Source organism: Nelumbo lutea, chromosome 6 (genome assembly GCF_056320005.1).
Source record: "Nelumbo lutea isolate HS-2025 chromosome 6, American lotus-T2T, whole genome shotgun sequence".
Classification (NCBI taxonomy): domain Eukaryota; kingdom Viridiplantae; phylum Streptophyta; class Magnoliopsida; order Proteales; family Nelumbonaceae; genus Nelumbo; species Nelumbo lutea.
In genome coordinates, this window is record NC_142689.1 from 8,724,330 (window position 1) to 8,739,627 (window position 15,298).

Below are 15,298 nucleotides of genomic sequence, written 5' to 3' on the forward strand. Positions count from 1 at the left end.
GTAACAGACATTTCTCTTTTAATATTCTTGTGCCCTCTCGCGCTCAGCCCTCCCAAAATCTCTGCCTGAGAGGTCTTCGTCCTTATCATTGAACTCTTGCACTTCTGAATTGGTATTGAAGGTTATCTACATTTAAGAAGATTAGTGCTAACTTATTCTATGCTAGGGAGAATTATGTCTTGCTTATTTTGTTGTCACACTATTTGTTAATGGCTTGGCTTAGTATGCATTATATTTTGCTCATCTTAATCCACCTAACATTCAGGAACTTAGTTCTGATTGGCAAAGGGCTGCTTCTAGTCTACTTGTTTCAATAGGCTCTCATTTGCCTGATCTGGTAAGCTTTATTGACTTGATGCAAATATTTGCTATGATTTAGTTTCTCATTTGGTAATCATGGCTGTTTGTTTATAGAAAGAATTACGTAGCATCATGCCTCCCTTTCTCTCTCTCTCTCTCTCTCTCTTTGACAGACACATACACATACACACACAATGCATATTATTACTAATATGTTAAGCGTGAATTACTGGCAAATAGAGTTTGGTGGGTGCAACATTTTTAGTAGTTCAAAAGGATTGTTCAACGTGCCTTTCATGTTCAGGTGTTCTTAAGAATGACTCCCACTATAGTTGAGTCCTATTAGCCCTTGTTTTTTTTGATAAATTATAAGATCATTTTATTAGAGATGTAATAAAAGCTTTCAGAAAATACATCCAGAAAATTCAATAAGAGGCACGGGCTGCAGCCTCAACAGCAGAACAAGATTACAATTGAGCCTGAAATAAATGATCCCTATGAACTCCTTGCTTAGCTAGAAGATCTTCCAATCCATTAGCTGACCTCCTCTCCCATTGAACTCTCACTATTAAGTTGCAAGTTAGCCATTTGAATCTTCTCAAAGCTCCCCTAAAGGACCAAGCTACAGTCTCTGGCTCCTTCAGCCACCCAAATACCAGTTTAGAATCGCCATTAATGAGCAATTTCCCAAAGTTCAGTTCCCTGGCAATCTGTACACCCTATAGAACTGCTTGAACTTTTGCATTAACCACATTTCCTTCTCCAATTGGACCAGAATTTAAAGCAACAATCTGATCCTCTGCATCTGCAATATAGTAAGCTGATTCCAAGTGGAAAGTAGCAGCAATTTACGATGAAGTCTGAACCTTAAACTCCAAACTCTTAAACCCTAATCCGCAAAACTTTGGTCCCTAAATCCTAACCCTAAACTTTAAGCCCAATGAAATCAAATCCTAACCCTAAACCCAACACTCAAGCTTAAACCCTCAACCGAAAACCTTGAAATCCTAAACCTTAAACCCTTAAACCGTAGATCCTACCTAACACCTATATCCACATAAACCATAAATGCAAACACCTAAAACCCTAGACCCTATATTTTTTTTTGATGAGTAACCCTAAACCCTATATGTCAAACTGTAAACTCTAAGGTGACCAAGATGTTCTTCTTTAGAACAACTCTAGATTAAAATGTCATCAAAATATACCACCGAGAATTGATGATGGATGAGGTCCATGAGGTAGAGAAGAATTGTGATTTGGAGAAAGTGATAAACAGGGAAGTGGAAGTCAGCAAATTTCTGCGGCTGTTTTTATTAGGACAGGAGGAGTTCGTCAAGGAAGCATTTCGATTGGTAGAGGAAAAAATGGGGGAAAAGAGAGTAGTGCTGTTCCAGTGCTTGATTGCAATTCCGACAATTCTGAAAAGGAAGTGATTATTGGAAATGGCGGGGATGTTTTTATGAAGCAGGAAGATTTATCTGAGGGGACGGTGTTTCAGATAAGGGTCAAAAGTCGGAGTGGAGTCTGGAAGAAGCTGTGAAAACATTTAATACAGTTAGGAGATTCAGAGCTCAAAAGAATAGAAAAAGTCAGCAGCAAATTCCAGTTTCAGCATGGATAAAAGGAGGCTTATTTGTCATTGGGCCTAATGAGCTTGTAAAAAAACATAAAAGATCAGAGAGAAGGCAATTAGAAGATTGTTCTTAAAAAGCTGATAAGAAGAGTTTTTGAGTTTGGGTAGTAGGTGTGGGTTTCCGACGGGTGTAAATATTGGTTTGTAGGGTCTGGGTTTTGCCTTAGTGTTGCAGTTTGTTTTTTTTCCTCGTTTTAGCTGGTTTCCAAGGGTTTCTCTGTTTGGGTTGGGTTTCTTTTTGGGCCTTGGGGTTTCTTTATTTGGCTTTTTGGGTTTTCCTTCCCCTCAGGTGGTTGCTTATCACCTTCCTTGTAACTGTTTTTTTTTTTGTTTTAATAAAATTTCCTTTATTTTATCTTCCAAAAATAAAAAAATACCACCAAGAATTTTCCAATGAAGGGCCATAAAATCTCATAAAAGTCCTAGGCACTTTAGTCAAGCCAAAGGACATGGCTAGCCATTCATAGAGCCCATTCTTTGTTTTATAACCGATCTTCCATTCATCACCAATTCTAATACGGATTTGGTGATATCCACTTTGAAGATCAACCTTAGAAACCATTGTGCACTAGCCATGAGATCCAACATATCATCAAGTCGAGGTATTGAGAATCTATATTTAACACTGATCTTATTGATTGCACGACTATCAATACACATTCTTCAAGACTTATCTTTCTTTGGGATTTACAGTGCTGGCACAACACATCGACTTAAAGTCTCACAAATGAAACCTCTTTCTAAAAGTTACAATTGATCAATGTTTTGAATGGGTTCAGGCGGAGGTGTGCTGGTGTCCCAACTTCAGAAAGCCTCTGCTTGTTAGGGAAATGGAAGTGTGTGTTGCTATTATCTAGATTGCAGAAGGTGGTGATTCACCCAGAGGCTCTCGATGCTAGGTGGTGGAAGGGAAATAAAATGGTAAGCTTACTGTTAAATTCTTCTATAAAAACATGGCTCAGAATCAGATAGAAAGACATCTGGTGGAAGGAGTGTGGGGCAAGCCAATTCTTCCTAGAGTGGAGGCTTTTGCTTAAATGGAGGTGATGGGCAAGATTCTTAGGATCATTTGAAGAAATGGGCCTTCATCTTTGCAAATAGATGAAGTTGAGGCTTGGCTAAAGTGCTGGAAGGAAGGCTGAGAAAAGTAATTTAGGAGGTGATAGGGGAAACTCAGATGACTTTTGTAAAGGGGAGGGAGATTTTGGACGGTGTGCTGGTGGCCAGTGAATGTATAGATTCAAGATTAAGAAGTGGAAGGCCAGATTTAGTGTGCAAATTAGACATAGAAAAGGCTTACGACCACGTTGAATGAGGTTTCTTTGAGGAAATGCAAAGTTTGATGGGGTTTGGAGAGGTTTGGAGAGGTTTGGAGAAGGTGGATATACGGGTGCATCTCATTAGCCTCTTTCTCACTGTTAATCAATGGGGTGTCATCAGAAATTTTCCAAGCTTCCAGAGGGCTTAGGCAAGGGGATCCACTTTCCCCTCTGCTGTTGTAATAGTTATGGAAGCTCTAAATTTGATTATGAAGAAAGGAGTGCAGAGAGGATGGTTATTAGAAGGCTTCAAAGTTGGAAATGAAGGCCCGAGTATACCTCACCTACAGTATGCTGATGATGCACTAATATTCCTAGATGCTTCAGCAAATCAAGTGCTGAATCTTAGGGCTATTTTAGCCAACTTTGAGATGTTGAAGGGTCTGAAGGTGAATCTAAAGAAAAGTTTACTGATAGGAGTTTGGAACCTTAGCATGGAGGAAGTAAGGCATTATGCAGATGTTCTGGAATGTACGGTAGGGGAGCTATCTTTCACTTATCTTGGTCTGCCGGTGGGAGAAAAAGCAACAGCTAGCAGTGTCTGGAGACTTGTAATAGAAAGGGTGGAGAGGAGGTTTAGATGGAAAGCCAAGTACCTATCCTTGGGTGGGAGAAGAACACTCATAAAGAGTGTTCTGTCTAGCTTACCAACATATTATCTTTCCCTATTAAGAGTTCCCAATGAAGTGGTGAGGAAAATTGAGAAAATTCCAAGGGACTTCCTATGGGAGGGTGGGTGGGGGGTTCTAAAAAAATTCATTTGGTCAAATGGGAAAAGGTTTGTAGAGCAAAGGAAGGGGGAGGTTTAGAGTTGAGAAGGGTGAAATTAATTAACAAAGCACTCTTAGGGAAATGGCTGTGGAGGTTTGTTCAAGAAGGAGAGACGGAAGCATTATGGAGGAGGGTGGTAGTAGGAAATTATGGAGTAGTGAGGTTTGGGTGGGAATCAAGGGAGGTAAGAAGTTCCTATGGGGTAAGTGTGTGGAAGGGAATAATGAGTTTCAACCAAGAGTTCAGAGGCTTAGTTAAGTTTAAAGTGGGGGAAGGCCTTAGGGTAAGGTTTTGGGAAGATGAGTGGCTTGGGGTAGGAAAATTGTGTGAGGTGTGTCCCAGACTTTACAAGCTGACAGATCATGAAGTGTCCATTGAGCAGTGCTATGAGTGGAGAGGGGACCAAGTGATTTGGAAACCCAAGTTCAGAAGACCTTTGTTGGACCAAGAAGCGGAATAATACATTTTACTATTGGAAAAGTTAGAAGAGACAAGCATCTCCAGAGATACAGAAGATGGCCTATGGTAGAAAGAGTGCAGAGAAGGTAGATTCTCAGTAAAATCATTTTACAAGACTTTACTGAGAGAGGGTAGGGATTTAGATAAGGTAAAAGGAGTGTGGGGTAATCCAGTACCCCCGGGTGGAAGCTTTTGCTTGGCCGGTGGCGCATGACAGTATCTTAACCTATGATCACTTGAAATCCAGGGGCCTGCGGTTAACAAATTGCTGTTTTATGTGTAATCAGGAGGAAGAAACAGTCATCCATTTATTCTTCTCTTGCAGTGTGGCAAATTTCATGTGGAAGTTTGTCTCCTTTCTGTTTGGAGAGAATGTCTTTCACCCTTTGGTTCCAGTTGAGATATTTTCTAAATGGCTGCCTGAAAATCAGAGGTACCAAGAAAGCCAAAATTCTGTGGATCTGTATTCCTTTTGCTGTATGTTGGCTCATTTGGAAAGCGAGAAATAGAAGGATCTTCTTGTTGCCTTCAAAGGCATAGTTACTTTCGTTGCCCTTCTCAGAAGAGCACGTGATCTTCATCCCAGCGTGCATGGCAGTAGCCTGACTATCCAGTGTCCCAGAAAAAGGAGGCAAAGGAGATGATGACGAAGGAAAGTTTCATGCTGGCGACAAAGTGGAGGAAGATAATGGTTGTGGAAAAGAAAAGATTTCTTCTGGAAGAAATTGGTGGAGGTTCAGGGATTAAAATCAGATAAGATAAGAGATTGGTAGTAGTTTTGGGGAGGGAGGCGATTTTCTGGTTCAAGGGCTTCATTGATGGAACAATATTTGCCATCACTGAGCCCGGATGGAAAGGAGAGTTGGTGTGTGGTAGAAAAAGATTCCTGGTGGAGAAGAAAAGCAATAACAGGGGAAACTACATTCAGTTAACTGAAGTTCATGGATTTGGAAAGAAACAAGCGATTTGTATACCAGAAGCAAAAGAGAAGCAAGGTTGGATTACGGTTGCAGGAGCTCTAGATGATTTTGAGCAAAGGAGGTGGGCAGTGGAAAGCAAAACAAGCATCCCTACACAAGTCCCAGAAATGTCAGCACAAGGTTATGTAGCAGATAAGGGCCTCGCATTTTCACAGGTTGGAGAAGAGTAGAAAGAAAAGATCAAAGGTATTATTAGTGGAGCAGTTGAGTGCCCAAAACTGGTTTTAGAAGGATCTTTGGAAGACTGGGAAAGAGAAATGTGATAAGATTCATAGAAGAAGTGATAGACTGGAATGGAGTTATAGTTGATGTTATGATGACGCTTCTGGAGATAGAACAAGCATTTCTGATTCCGTTTGAGAAGAAGGCTGCCATTTTGGATCTTGGGCGATCTCTTAAGGTTACGACAAAAATACAGACAAGGGAAGGTTGGGCCTTGATGCAGAACTGAAACCCTTCCTGTAATGAGTTCGTGTTGGAGGAAGGGGAGGATATTCAAATAAAATTGATTGGGCTTCTGTTCAATCTATGGAAATAAGAGGTTTTCTCCCAAGTGGCAGCACTCTGTGGTGGGTCACTTGTAGCAGTGAATTTGTCCTCTCTTCAAGCCGCAAAGATCAAGGTTAAGGGCTCCAATCCGCAGTGGGTTCCAAGATCAGTCGAGATTCTCTCCGGCGGGCGGTGGCGGAGAGTCTGGTTAGTGATGGAAGCTGAAGCGTTGTTGTGGGAGGAAGATAAAGAGGTAGGAGATGATGGTGACATGTCCAGAAGACTGCTAGGTGGACAAGAACTTATGGAAGAACAGCAGTGCTGTGTCTGTGCTGTTTTAGAAGGTGGACCGTCGAACTTTAATTTGTTTGGCTCCAATTTGCCATTAAAAAGGGGTTCTTTAAAAATTTTTGAGTTTCACCGGTCAGTCTGCCCGAAGAACAAATCGTCTTTTGTGGACGTTTTAAAAAATAGACTTATAAAGAATGGTCCACATGCTGCTTCTAGGTCGAACTGGCAAACTGAACCAATCTTCAATTCTCTCCCACGTGAAGACTTAAAGGGCACGTGCGAGGGCTTTAGTAAGGCAATGGGGGATGGTATTCATGATCTATCATCGTCCCCATCGACCTAAGACAGTCGAACTGGCTCGAAGTCTTCGCAGATGCGGTGGGCTAGGTGCAATAAGCCTAACCCTCGCTATGAAAGGACTAAGGCGGAATGGAAGGACAATGATGTAGATGAATGGGTTGACTGTGAAGACTCAGATGACGGTTTCTGTTCTGAAGATGATTCTAGCAGTAGAAGTTACGCAGGCACTGTTCAGGTCAGCGTGGAGAGTGGGGACGACCTTAACATTGTTTCCCTTTTAGATGAAAATGAGGACGCAGTTAGCAAGAGGAGATCACAAGATGGAGATGTCTTTCAATCGACTATGAACAGAGATGGTGATTTGCGACTGACACTTACTGGTTTGAAGGATCTTTCATTTTATCAAGTAGGGAATAGAGGTATCCAAGGGGGTAAAGAACTCATTCCGGGTGAGAGACAAGAGCAAGATGATAAGTTGGTGTGTCAGCAGGGGATCCAGGAGGTTACAAGTTTCTGGGTGGGGGTACAAGTACTGAGATGGCTATGTCAAGTACTCTTTCGAAGCCTTCCCAACTAGTTAGAAATGAAGATGGGGGTTTGGTGAGGCACCAAATGGAAAAGGGCACTGGAACTCCTGTTACTAAAACGCTAGTCATCCTTTCTTCTCAGCCTTTTGGTAACCTCGACAATTCTGTTGGTTTAGTTTTTGATGCTAATGTGTGTTTTATTGGTCCTACAGTTTCATCAGATCCCATCCAAGGCTACAATTTGCCCATGAATATGCCAGAAGAAGGAGAGATGAGTGGGGGGATTAGGAGATGTAGGTGGTGCGAGAGAGATAATGGGAAAGGAAGAAGGGGTGGACGTGGCTGAGGCTAGGGGTGAAGGAAGGCAGAAGGTTAAGAAAGGAGCAGGGACTGATAGAGGGATGGGTACAGAAGGGGAAAAAGAAACCACTAAAAGGTTTCAATCCCAAGAAGGTGAGAGTGATGAGGAGGCTGGAAGGGTCTTAGTTAAGGGGAAGGAGGAAAAGGAGGTGGGGGATAGTAAAAGAAGCCAAGAAGATCAGAGTGTAAAGGACCCGGTGGTGGTTTTGGCTGATAAATTGGGATTGAAAGGGGAAAAAAATTAAAGAAAAGGAATCTCAAAATAAGGTAAGTAAAGAAAAAGGGGGCAATTCAATTAGCATAGAACTCAAATTGAGCCTAATTGAACTTGAGCCTGGACCATTTGATTAAAGCTCAATTCAATTGTTACCCTATTCAATTGTAAGAAAATATATCGGGCATGGAAAGTATGTACTGTGGCCTCTAAATGATGAATGTAAAATTCGTAAATTATTAATGTAAAAGTTGTAGCCGTTAGGGCAACCCATATCTTTCTGGGACGGGAGGGGTTATAAGGAATGAAAGTTGTTTTGTGGCTTTTTTATATTCAGGCCCGTTTGGTGAGGGGGACTCCATTAGGGCAGAACTGTTAGCTGCCCTACACAATTTACTGTACAGATAGGAGTGGAACAGCTAGTAATAGAAGGTGATTCCACGGTGGTTATAGAACCCATAGATTGCAGTTTGGTGCTTCAAGAATGAACTTAAAAAATTCAAGTGGTTGACAAGAAATTTGTATGTTGGAATATATTTTGCTGGGAGGTAGGATCGCCCTAATAAAATCAACTTTTGCTAACCTACCAATCTACTTCCTCTCTGTGTTTATGATTCCACCAAGGGAGGCAAAGAAATTATAAAAAATCATGAGGGATTTTCCTTGGGAGCCGGGAGAATCTAAAAAAGACCACCTAGTTAAATGGGAGATTGTGTGTCAAAACAAGAAAGAGGGTTGTTTAGGAATTGGGAATGCGGGAAAGAAGAATATGGCTCTATCAGAGAAGTGGTTATGGAGATGGCCTTTAGAGAGGGATAGCTTGTGGCATGAGATGGTGGTCAGTATTCATGGGAGATTGGAGAGTGGTTGGGATGCTGGTGTATCACATTGGGCTACTTTGGCAGCACCTTGGAAAGCAATCCATAGCATCCTTCCTCATTTCTTCAGGTTTATCAGGTATGATGCTTGTTCAGGTATCTTAATTCGCTTCTTGGAAGACATTTGGTTGGGGGATCAACCTCTAAAGGACTTGCTTCCTTCTTTGTATTTCATCTCCTTGCATAAAAATGAGAGTATCTCAAAATTTTTATCACCTCCTATTTTGCCTCTCGGTCATAATCGAGATTTCGGATTTCAAAGGGGATTGAGGGATGAAGAAGTCATCTGTTTGTCAGAGTTGTTGCTTTTTAAAAAAGTCTGCTTACAACCTCCTAAACTGGACAGAAGGGTTTGGTGTCCAAGTTCTAAAGGTCTCTTTTCCTGTGCCTTTTTTTTAATGCTCTTTGCCAATCCCCTATCTCTCTTTCCCTTCCTACTAAGGAAGTTTGGTGTCAACTGATTCCTCCAAAAATTAAGGCTTTTTTTTTTTTTTTTTTTCTGGGAAGTGGCTTATGGGAAAGTTAACACTCTGGATTGCCTACAAAAGAAGAGGCCTTTTTTATTTATTTTCCTGAACTGGTGCACTCTATGTAAATCGGATGGTGAATCTTGTTACCACTTACTAATCTCTGGTTCCTTTGTTGCATATATTTGGGATGATTTTTCTCTTTGTTTGGGTGTAGGTGGAACATGCTAATGGAGATTAAGATGCTATTTGTCCATCTACCTTTGCATGGCCAAAGGGGGGGGGGGGAGGATAATGTGGAGATGCACTAGAGAAGCAATGATTTGGACCTTATGGGAGGAAAGAAACACTAGGATCTTCAAAGAGAAGCAGAGAATCAAAGAAGAAATTATGGACTGTGTTTTGACTGGAGTTATACATTGGCTACTTTGGATTTGTTCAGACAATTCTCCTTTGATGATATTTGGAGGAACTGGTTATCAGTGGCTTCTAATTCAGTACAGTAGGCTGAAACAAGGTTGATATGGGCACCTCACAGTGAAGGCTTATTGAAATTAAATTTTGATGTAAGTAGCCAAGGAAATCCAGGTCCTTCTGGAATTGGTGGAGTCATAAGAGATATGGAAGGGAATCTGGTAGCACTTTTTTCAGGACTGTGTGGAATGGAGACTCTATAAGGGCTGAACTGTTTGCAGTCTTACAAGGTGTCCAGATTGCAAAAGAGGTGAATTTGGAAAACCTAGTGATTGAAGGGGACTCCAAGGTGGTGGTGGGCTGGCTAAAATACCCAGATTCAGTGGTATGGTGCTATCGAGACAAAATGAAGAAATTTTGGGCTCAATTGTAGTTCTTGTGCTGTCTTTTCTTTATGAGTGAGGCTGCATCTCGTGCCTCCATTGGGGAAGCTTGTAACAATTGCTTATCTTTACTGATCTAATGAAATATTAGAGAATTTTTACTTATCAAAAAATATGATGGGTAGGGGAGATCTACTAATGCTTTGGTTGATTGCTTATCCAAGCAAGGGGCAACTAGGGAACATTTGTATTGGGCACTGTTGTAATCTATTTTAGCTTTTGATGGGTTGGAGAGGTTGCAACTTGTGCCTCTCCAAGTGTCTTTTGTAATTCTTATCTGTTTCCATCCATTTTCCTAGTAAAAATTTTCATTTATAAAAAAAAAAGTTTCTAGTTGATAAAGCTGTTGGTTATTTATCAAAACGAAAATCACATTTAAATAAACTATTAACAACTACATAATACTGATTTGTTTACTAGTAAAATATTTCAGAGAGAAAGAGCAAACGAAAGAAATATACACACAATAAAAAAGGAAAAAAAGCTAAGGAACAGAATTTTTCTGTTTAATGAGAGATGGTACTTCCCAAAAAAAGTCAAGAGAAAGAAAATATCATCAGTTGAACATTCAAGCAATATTGATTCAATAACTTGACTCCATGAATGATTTGCTGATCAAATCAGGTGTTGAAAATATCTTTTTTTCTTTTCTTTTTTTTTTTTTTTTTGCATAGTGACTGTAGCTTGCCATGGCTATTGTATGGGTTAGGATGATTTATATGTATTATCCTGTGGCAAATTATACTCATTTATTTCTTTCCAAGAAAAAGGAACAGAAAAGCAAAGAGGCCTTCTCTTTTGTCTATATACATATACTAGCGGTGACTCGTTGATGCATGGCATACTGTTTAATAATATATTTTTTTTAAGGGAGAAAAATGAAGCAAAAGTGATTCATTTTGTAACCGTCCTGTGTCTTTTTTCTTGTAACTTTCTAACTTTTTAGTTTCTTTTTTAATTTGGTAGATGATGGATGAAATTTTTCTCCACCTGTCGGGAACCAATTCAACTTTACCAGCTATGGTTCAAATACTTGCAGACTTTGCTTCAGCTGAAGGTTCATCATCTTCCTATTGTCATTGCTTTTATTAGCTGTAGAGGTTTCTGTGATATTGATTGCATTTTGTCAGATAAAACTAAAAGGTCTTTTATACTTGTTTATTCTTTTGAAGCTTCTCAGTTCACCCCACAATTAAAAGGTGTTCTTTCCCGAGTTTTGCCTATACTTGGAAATGTTAGAGATGCACAGCGACCAATTTTTGCACATGGTATAGTGATTATGCATGGAGCTCATTTTTTGGAACATTTATTATTTTATTATTCATGAAGCACACTGAATTGGTTCGGATGTAGTTCAAGTTTTATGTGAAACAAGATATTTCTGCAACATAATGTTTTATATATTTCTTCCAAGGGAAATGGCTGTTCTGTAATTATTCATGTTATCATCCTGAGCTCCCTTTTCTTTTTATCTTGTTTTTTTTAGCCAGCAAATATGTACTTATTCTCCATTTTTCAGCATTTAAGTGCTGGTGTCAGGCTGCTTGGCAATACAGTGGAGATTTTCCATCTAATGCACTTCTTGATAGTGATGTCATGTGAGTTTACCTTGTGATGTCTTTTCCAGTTTTGGTGTTTGGTGGCAGGTTTGATTGCTCAGTTGTTGTTTTCTCTATGAAATAAAGTTGTACAATTTAATGCAGGTCATTTCTTAATTCTGCTTTTGAACTTCTATTGAGGGTTTGGGCAAATTCTAGAGATCTGAAGGTCTGTTATAGGCTCCTCCTTTTTGTCCCCCTAACTTGTATGCATGTTATGGTATCTGTTCATGCATCTGTAGTATGTGCAAAATGTTATAAGACACTCTTTTTTTCTTTTTTGATAGTAAAAGAAAAAATTTCATTAAGAAAGAAAGTTAAGGTGTTAAGGCAACACCTATGAACAAAGCTTACATTAAAAAAAAGCAAAATCAAAACAAATTATTAAATTACAGGATTGTAACTCCAGAACTTCCCAGAGTCTTTTCCACTCTTTGTATAAGTGGTCTCCAAGTACTGATTTAGCCCCAACTGGGAGGCCCAAATACATAAAAGGCAGGTCCCCAGTTTGACAATTCAAAGCTGCTGCAAATTGCCTCATTTCTTCTTTCCCTTACTCCAATTAAAAGACTTTTCTAAGTTCACTTTCAGCCCTGACAACAGCTCAAAGTTGGCCAAGATTACTCTTAAGTTCAGCACCTGATCACATTTGCATCTTAGAAGACGAGTGTGTCATCGGCATATTGTAAATGGGAAATGCAAGGACCTCTGCCCCTACCTTAAGGCCTTCAATCCAACCATGCTGAACCCCTTTGTTTAACAGCAGATTCAGCACCTCCATAACCAGCACAAACAACAAAGGAGAGATGGGGTCCCCCTATCTCAACCCCCTAGTTTCTTGGAAGAATTCTGAAGTTATTCCATTGAGTACAACCGAGAAGGAGACAGAGGAAATACACCCAAACATCCAGCCTCTCCATTTTTCTCCAAAGCCCATCATATTTTGGACTGCTTCCAAGAATCCCCACTCAACGTGGTCGTATGCTTTCTTATCAAGCTTACACACCAAACCAGGTCTCCCGCTTCTCAGCCTTGAATCTAAGCATTCGTTGGCCACCATCACCCTGTCTAGGATTTGTCTTCCTTCTATAAAATCCATCTGTGAATCTCCCACCTCTTCGTGAAGCACTTTCTTCTGCCTCAAGATAGGACTTTAGCCAAGAGTTTGTACGGGCTGCTAATCCAACTTATTGGCCTGAAATCTTTTATATTCAAGGCCCCACTCTTCTTTTGTATCAAGGAGATAAAAGTGGCATTGGCTCTTCTATCTAAAGATTTATTTTCACAAAATTCCTTCAACATCAGCATGAAGTCTTCCTCCAAGAAGTGCCAACATTTTATAAAATTAAAGTTAAAACTTGTTAGAGTGAGCCGAATAAGGGTAATTTAGTAATCTTATGTCAGTTAAGTACTTTGCTTATGTGGCTGTTTTATTAGAGTACTCTGCCCCACACTTAAGTGAGGGCAGTTTAGTCTTTGTAAGTGTAATTAGAACCTAATAAACACAAGGGGGTCGACTGAATGGGAGACTAATCAGTTCGACTAAACCCTCCTGTTCTCTCTTTCTCTTGTCTTCTTCCTCTTCTTCTTCTTCCTTCTTCACTGGTTCGGACTACTGTAGCTGCTCCAAAACATGGTATCAGAGCAAGGTTTCTGACCTGCTTCCGCTTGCAAAGCATCTCAGCTGTATTCGTGACACCCTCCTCTTCGTTTCTAGTTGGTTAATGGAGAGAGCTGGTTCGCCCTAGGTCTGAGACATCACAGTTCGTTGCTCTCTGCTGCGCACAGTTTTCTTCATCAAGGAAGGTGATTTCAGCAGTGAATGGTTGGCTGATACTCTCAAAGGAAGGTTGGTTATTTAGTCCTCTTGTGTTGCTGGTATTTCTGGGTAGGAACCCTTCAAGAATCAGTTAGTACTGATTAGAACCTAGAGAACTAGGTTCATTGTTGCCCTAAAAAGGGCTGTGTGTGCAGTAGCCGAATGGTGTAGGGCTGCTGTGAGTTGTTGAGTGGTGTTAGGGCTGCTGTAGGTGGCCGAGTGGTGTAAGGTGGAATGCAGTGACATTGCCAAGCTCCTTGTGGTCGTGTAATGCCCTCTTAAGTGTGTTAAACAAATCTGAACTGGGTGTAGCAGTTTGACTGTGTTGTGGTGCTTGTGATGCGCAATTTTTTTTATTGAGTGGTTGTAAGAGGGCCTACTGTTGTGTTGTGGTGCTTGTGATGCTTATGTGGGTCGTAGGTGTGTGAAGTCAGCAGTAGTGTAAAGAAGAACAAGTGTGTGCTCCCACTGTTGTGTTTAGGGGCTGCAATAGGTGCTGAAGTATCAAACTGTGAACAACATCAATCAGCTTGTAGCTTAGAAGTAAGGTTAGAGGCAACTGTGAAAGAGTACAATGGCAGCAATAGGAGATGGCTCCGACTACCTAGGGGTACAAATGACCTCAATTAAGCTGAATGGGGAGAACTATGTTCCATGGGCCAAATCAGTGGAAGTGTTTCTCAAGGCAAAGAAGAAAGTAAAGCATGTAAGAGATGAAAAGCCATCGGAGGACTCTCCAGGGTTTGATGATTGGGAGCAAGAAGATGCTCAAATCATGACTTGGCTATGGAATAGTATGGAACCTAAAATTAGTGCCAACTTCATGTTTCTTGATACGGTTGAGGATATATGGGAGCATGCTAAGAAGCTATATTCTGGACAAGATAACACAACAAGAGTGTATCAACTTTATCAGGAGTATTTTGATTTACAACAAGGAACCAAAACACTAGAAGAGTACTATGCCAACATGAAGAATATAATGAATGAACTCAATGTCTATCACCCCCTTACTCCAGATATTAAAGTTCAGCAACAGCAAAGGGAGCAACTAGATGTTACAAGATTTTTAGTGGGGCTGAAGTCGGAATATGAACCAGTTAGAGCCCAAATATTGGGGGGCTCTACTCTTCCTACACTTGAGGAAGTATTCTCAAGGCTTTGTAGAATCTCTTTGGGACAGACAGAGAACTCCACCCAGTTGTATGGAGTAGACTACATGGAGACATTCTCTCCGGTGGCTAAGATTGGTTCTGTTCGTGTACTAATTTCCCTGGCAGTTATGTATGATTGGCCTCTGTTTCAGCTTGATATCAAGAATGCCTTTCTCCATGGTGATCTTGTGGAGGAGGTATATATGGAGCAACCACCTGGGTTTGTTGCTCAGGGGGAGGATGGTAAGGTATGCAGATTGAAAAAGGCAATTTATGGGTTGAAACAATCGCCGCGTGCTTGGTTTGGGAAGTTCAGTGAAGTGGTGAAGAGTTTTGGAATGAAGCAGTGCCAGGTAGATCACTCAGTGTTCAGCTATGACTCAGAAGCTGGGAAGATTCTATTAGTGGTCTATGTGGATGATATTGTCATTACTGGCAGTGATAAATTGGGGATTGGCAAATTAAAGGTATTTTTGCAAAACCATTTCCAAGCAAAAGATCTTGGAACATTGAAATATTTTTGGGAATAGAGGTTGCCAGGTCAAAACAAGGTGTAAATCTGTGCCAAAGAAAATATGTTCTTGATCTATTGGAAGAAACAGGACTGTTAGGTGCAAAACCGGCTGAGACCCCTATGGAACCAAATGTTAAGTTGAGCAGTGATACAGGAGAAGTATTTGAAGATCCTGGAAGGTATAGACGACTAGTGGGGAAGCTGAACTATCTAACTATCACGAGACCCGACATATCCTTTGCAGTCAGTGTGGTGAGCCAATTCATGCAGGACCCTCGTATACCTCACTGGGATGCAATTCTTAGAATTGTGAGGTATCTGAAAGGAGCTCCAAGCCGTGGACTATTGTATAAACCAGGAGGAAA

The 15,298-nt window shown here is 40.6% G+C and overlaps 1 protein-coding gene across 5 annotated transcripts in view; it reads left to right on the plus strand.

The window, feature by feature from the left end:
- Positions 1–15,298, plus strand: part of LOC148847186 (ARM repeat superfamily protein) — a 158,311-nt gene that overhangs the window by 16,552 nt on the left and 126,461 nt on the right. For all 5 annotated transcript variants that reach the window (XR_016101146.1, XR_016101147.1, XM_088951566.1 and 2 more), the window contains exons 5-9: positions 266–337; positions 10,815–10,905; positions 11,021–11,116; positions 11,368–11,446; positions 11,552–11,615. Coding sequence is in view for 3 of the 5 variants with exons in the window: in XM_088951566.1 (XP_088807692.1) it covers positions 266–337; positions 10,815–10,905; positions 11,021–11,116; positions 11,368–11,446; positions 11,552–11,615 (402 nt within the window). In the remaining 2 variants the exon portion in view is untranslated. The remainder of the gene's footprint in view (positions 1–265; positions 338–10,814; positions 10,906–11,020; positions 11,117–11,367; positions 11,447–11,551; positions 11,616–15,298) is intronic.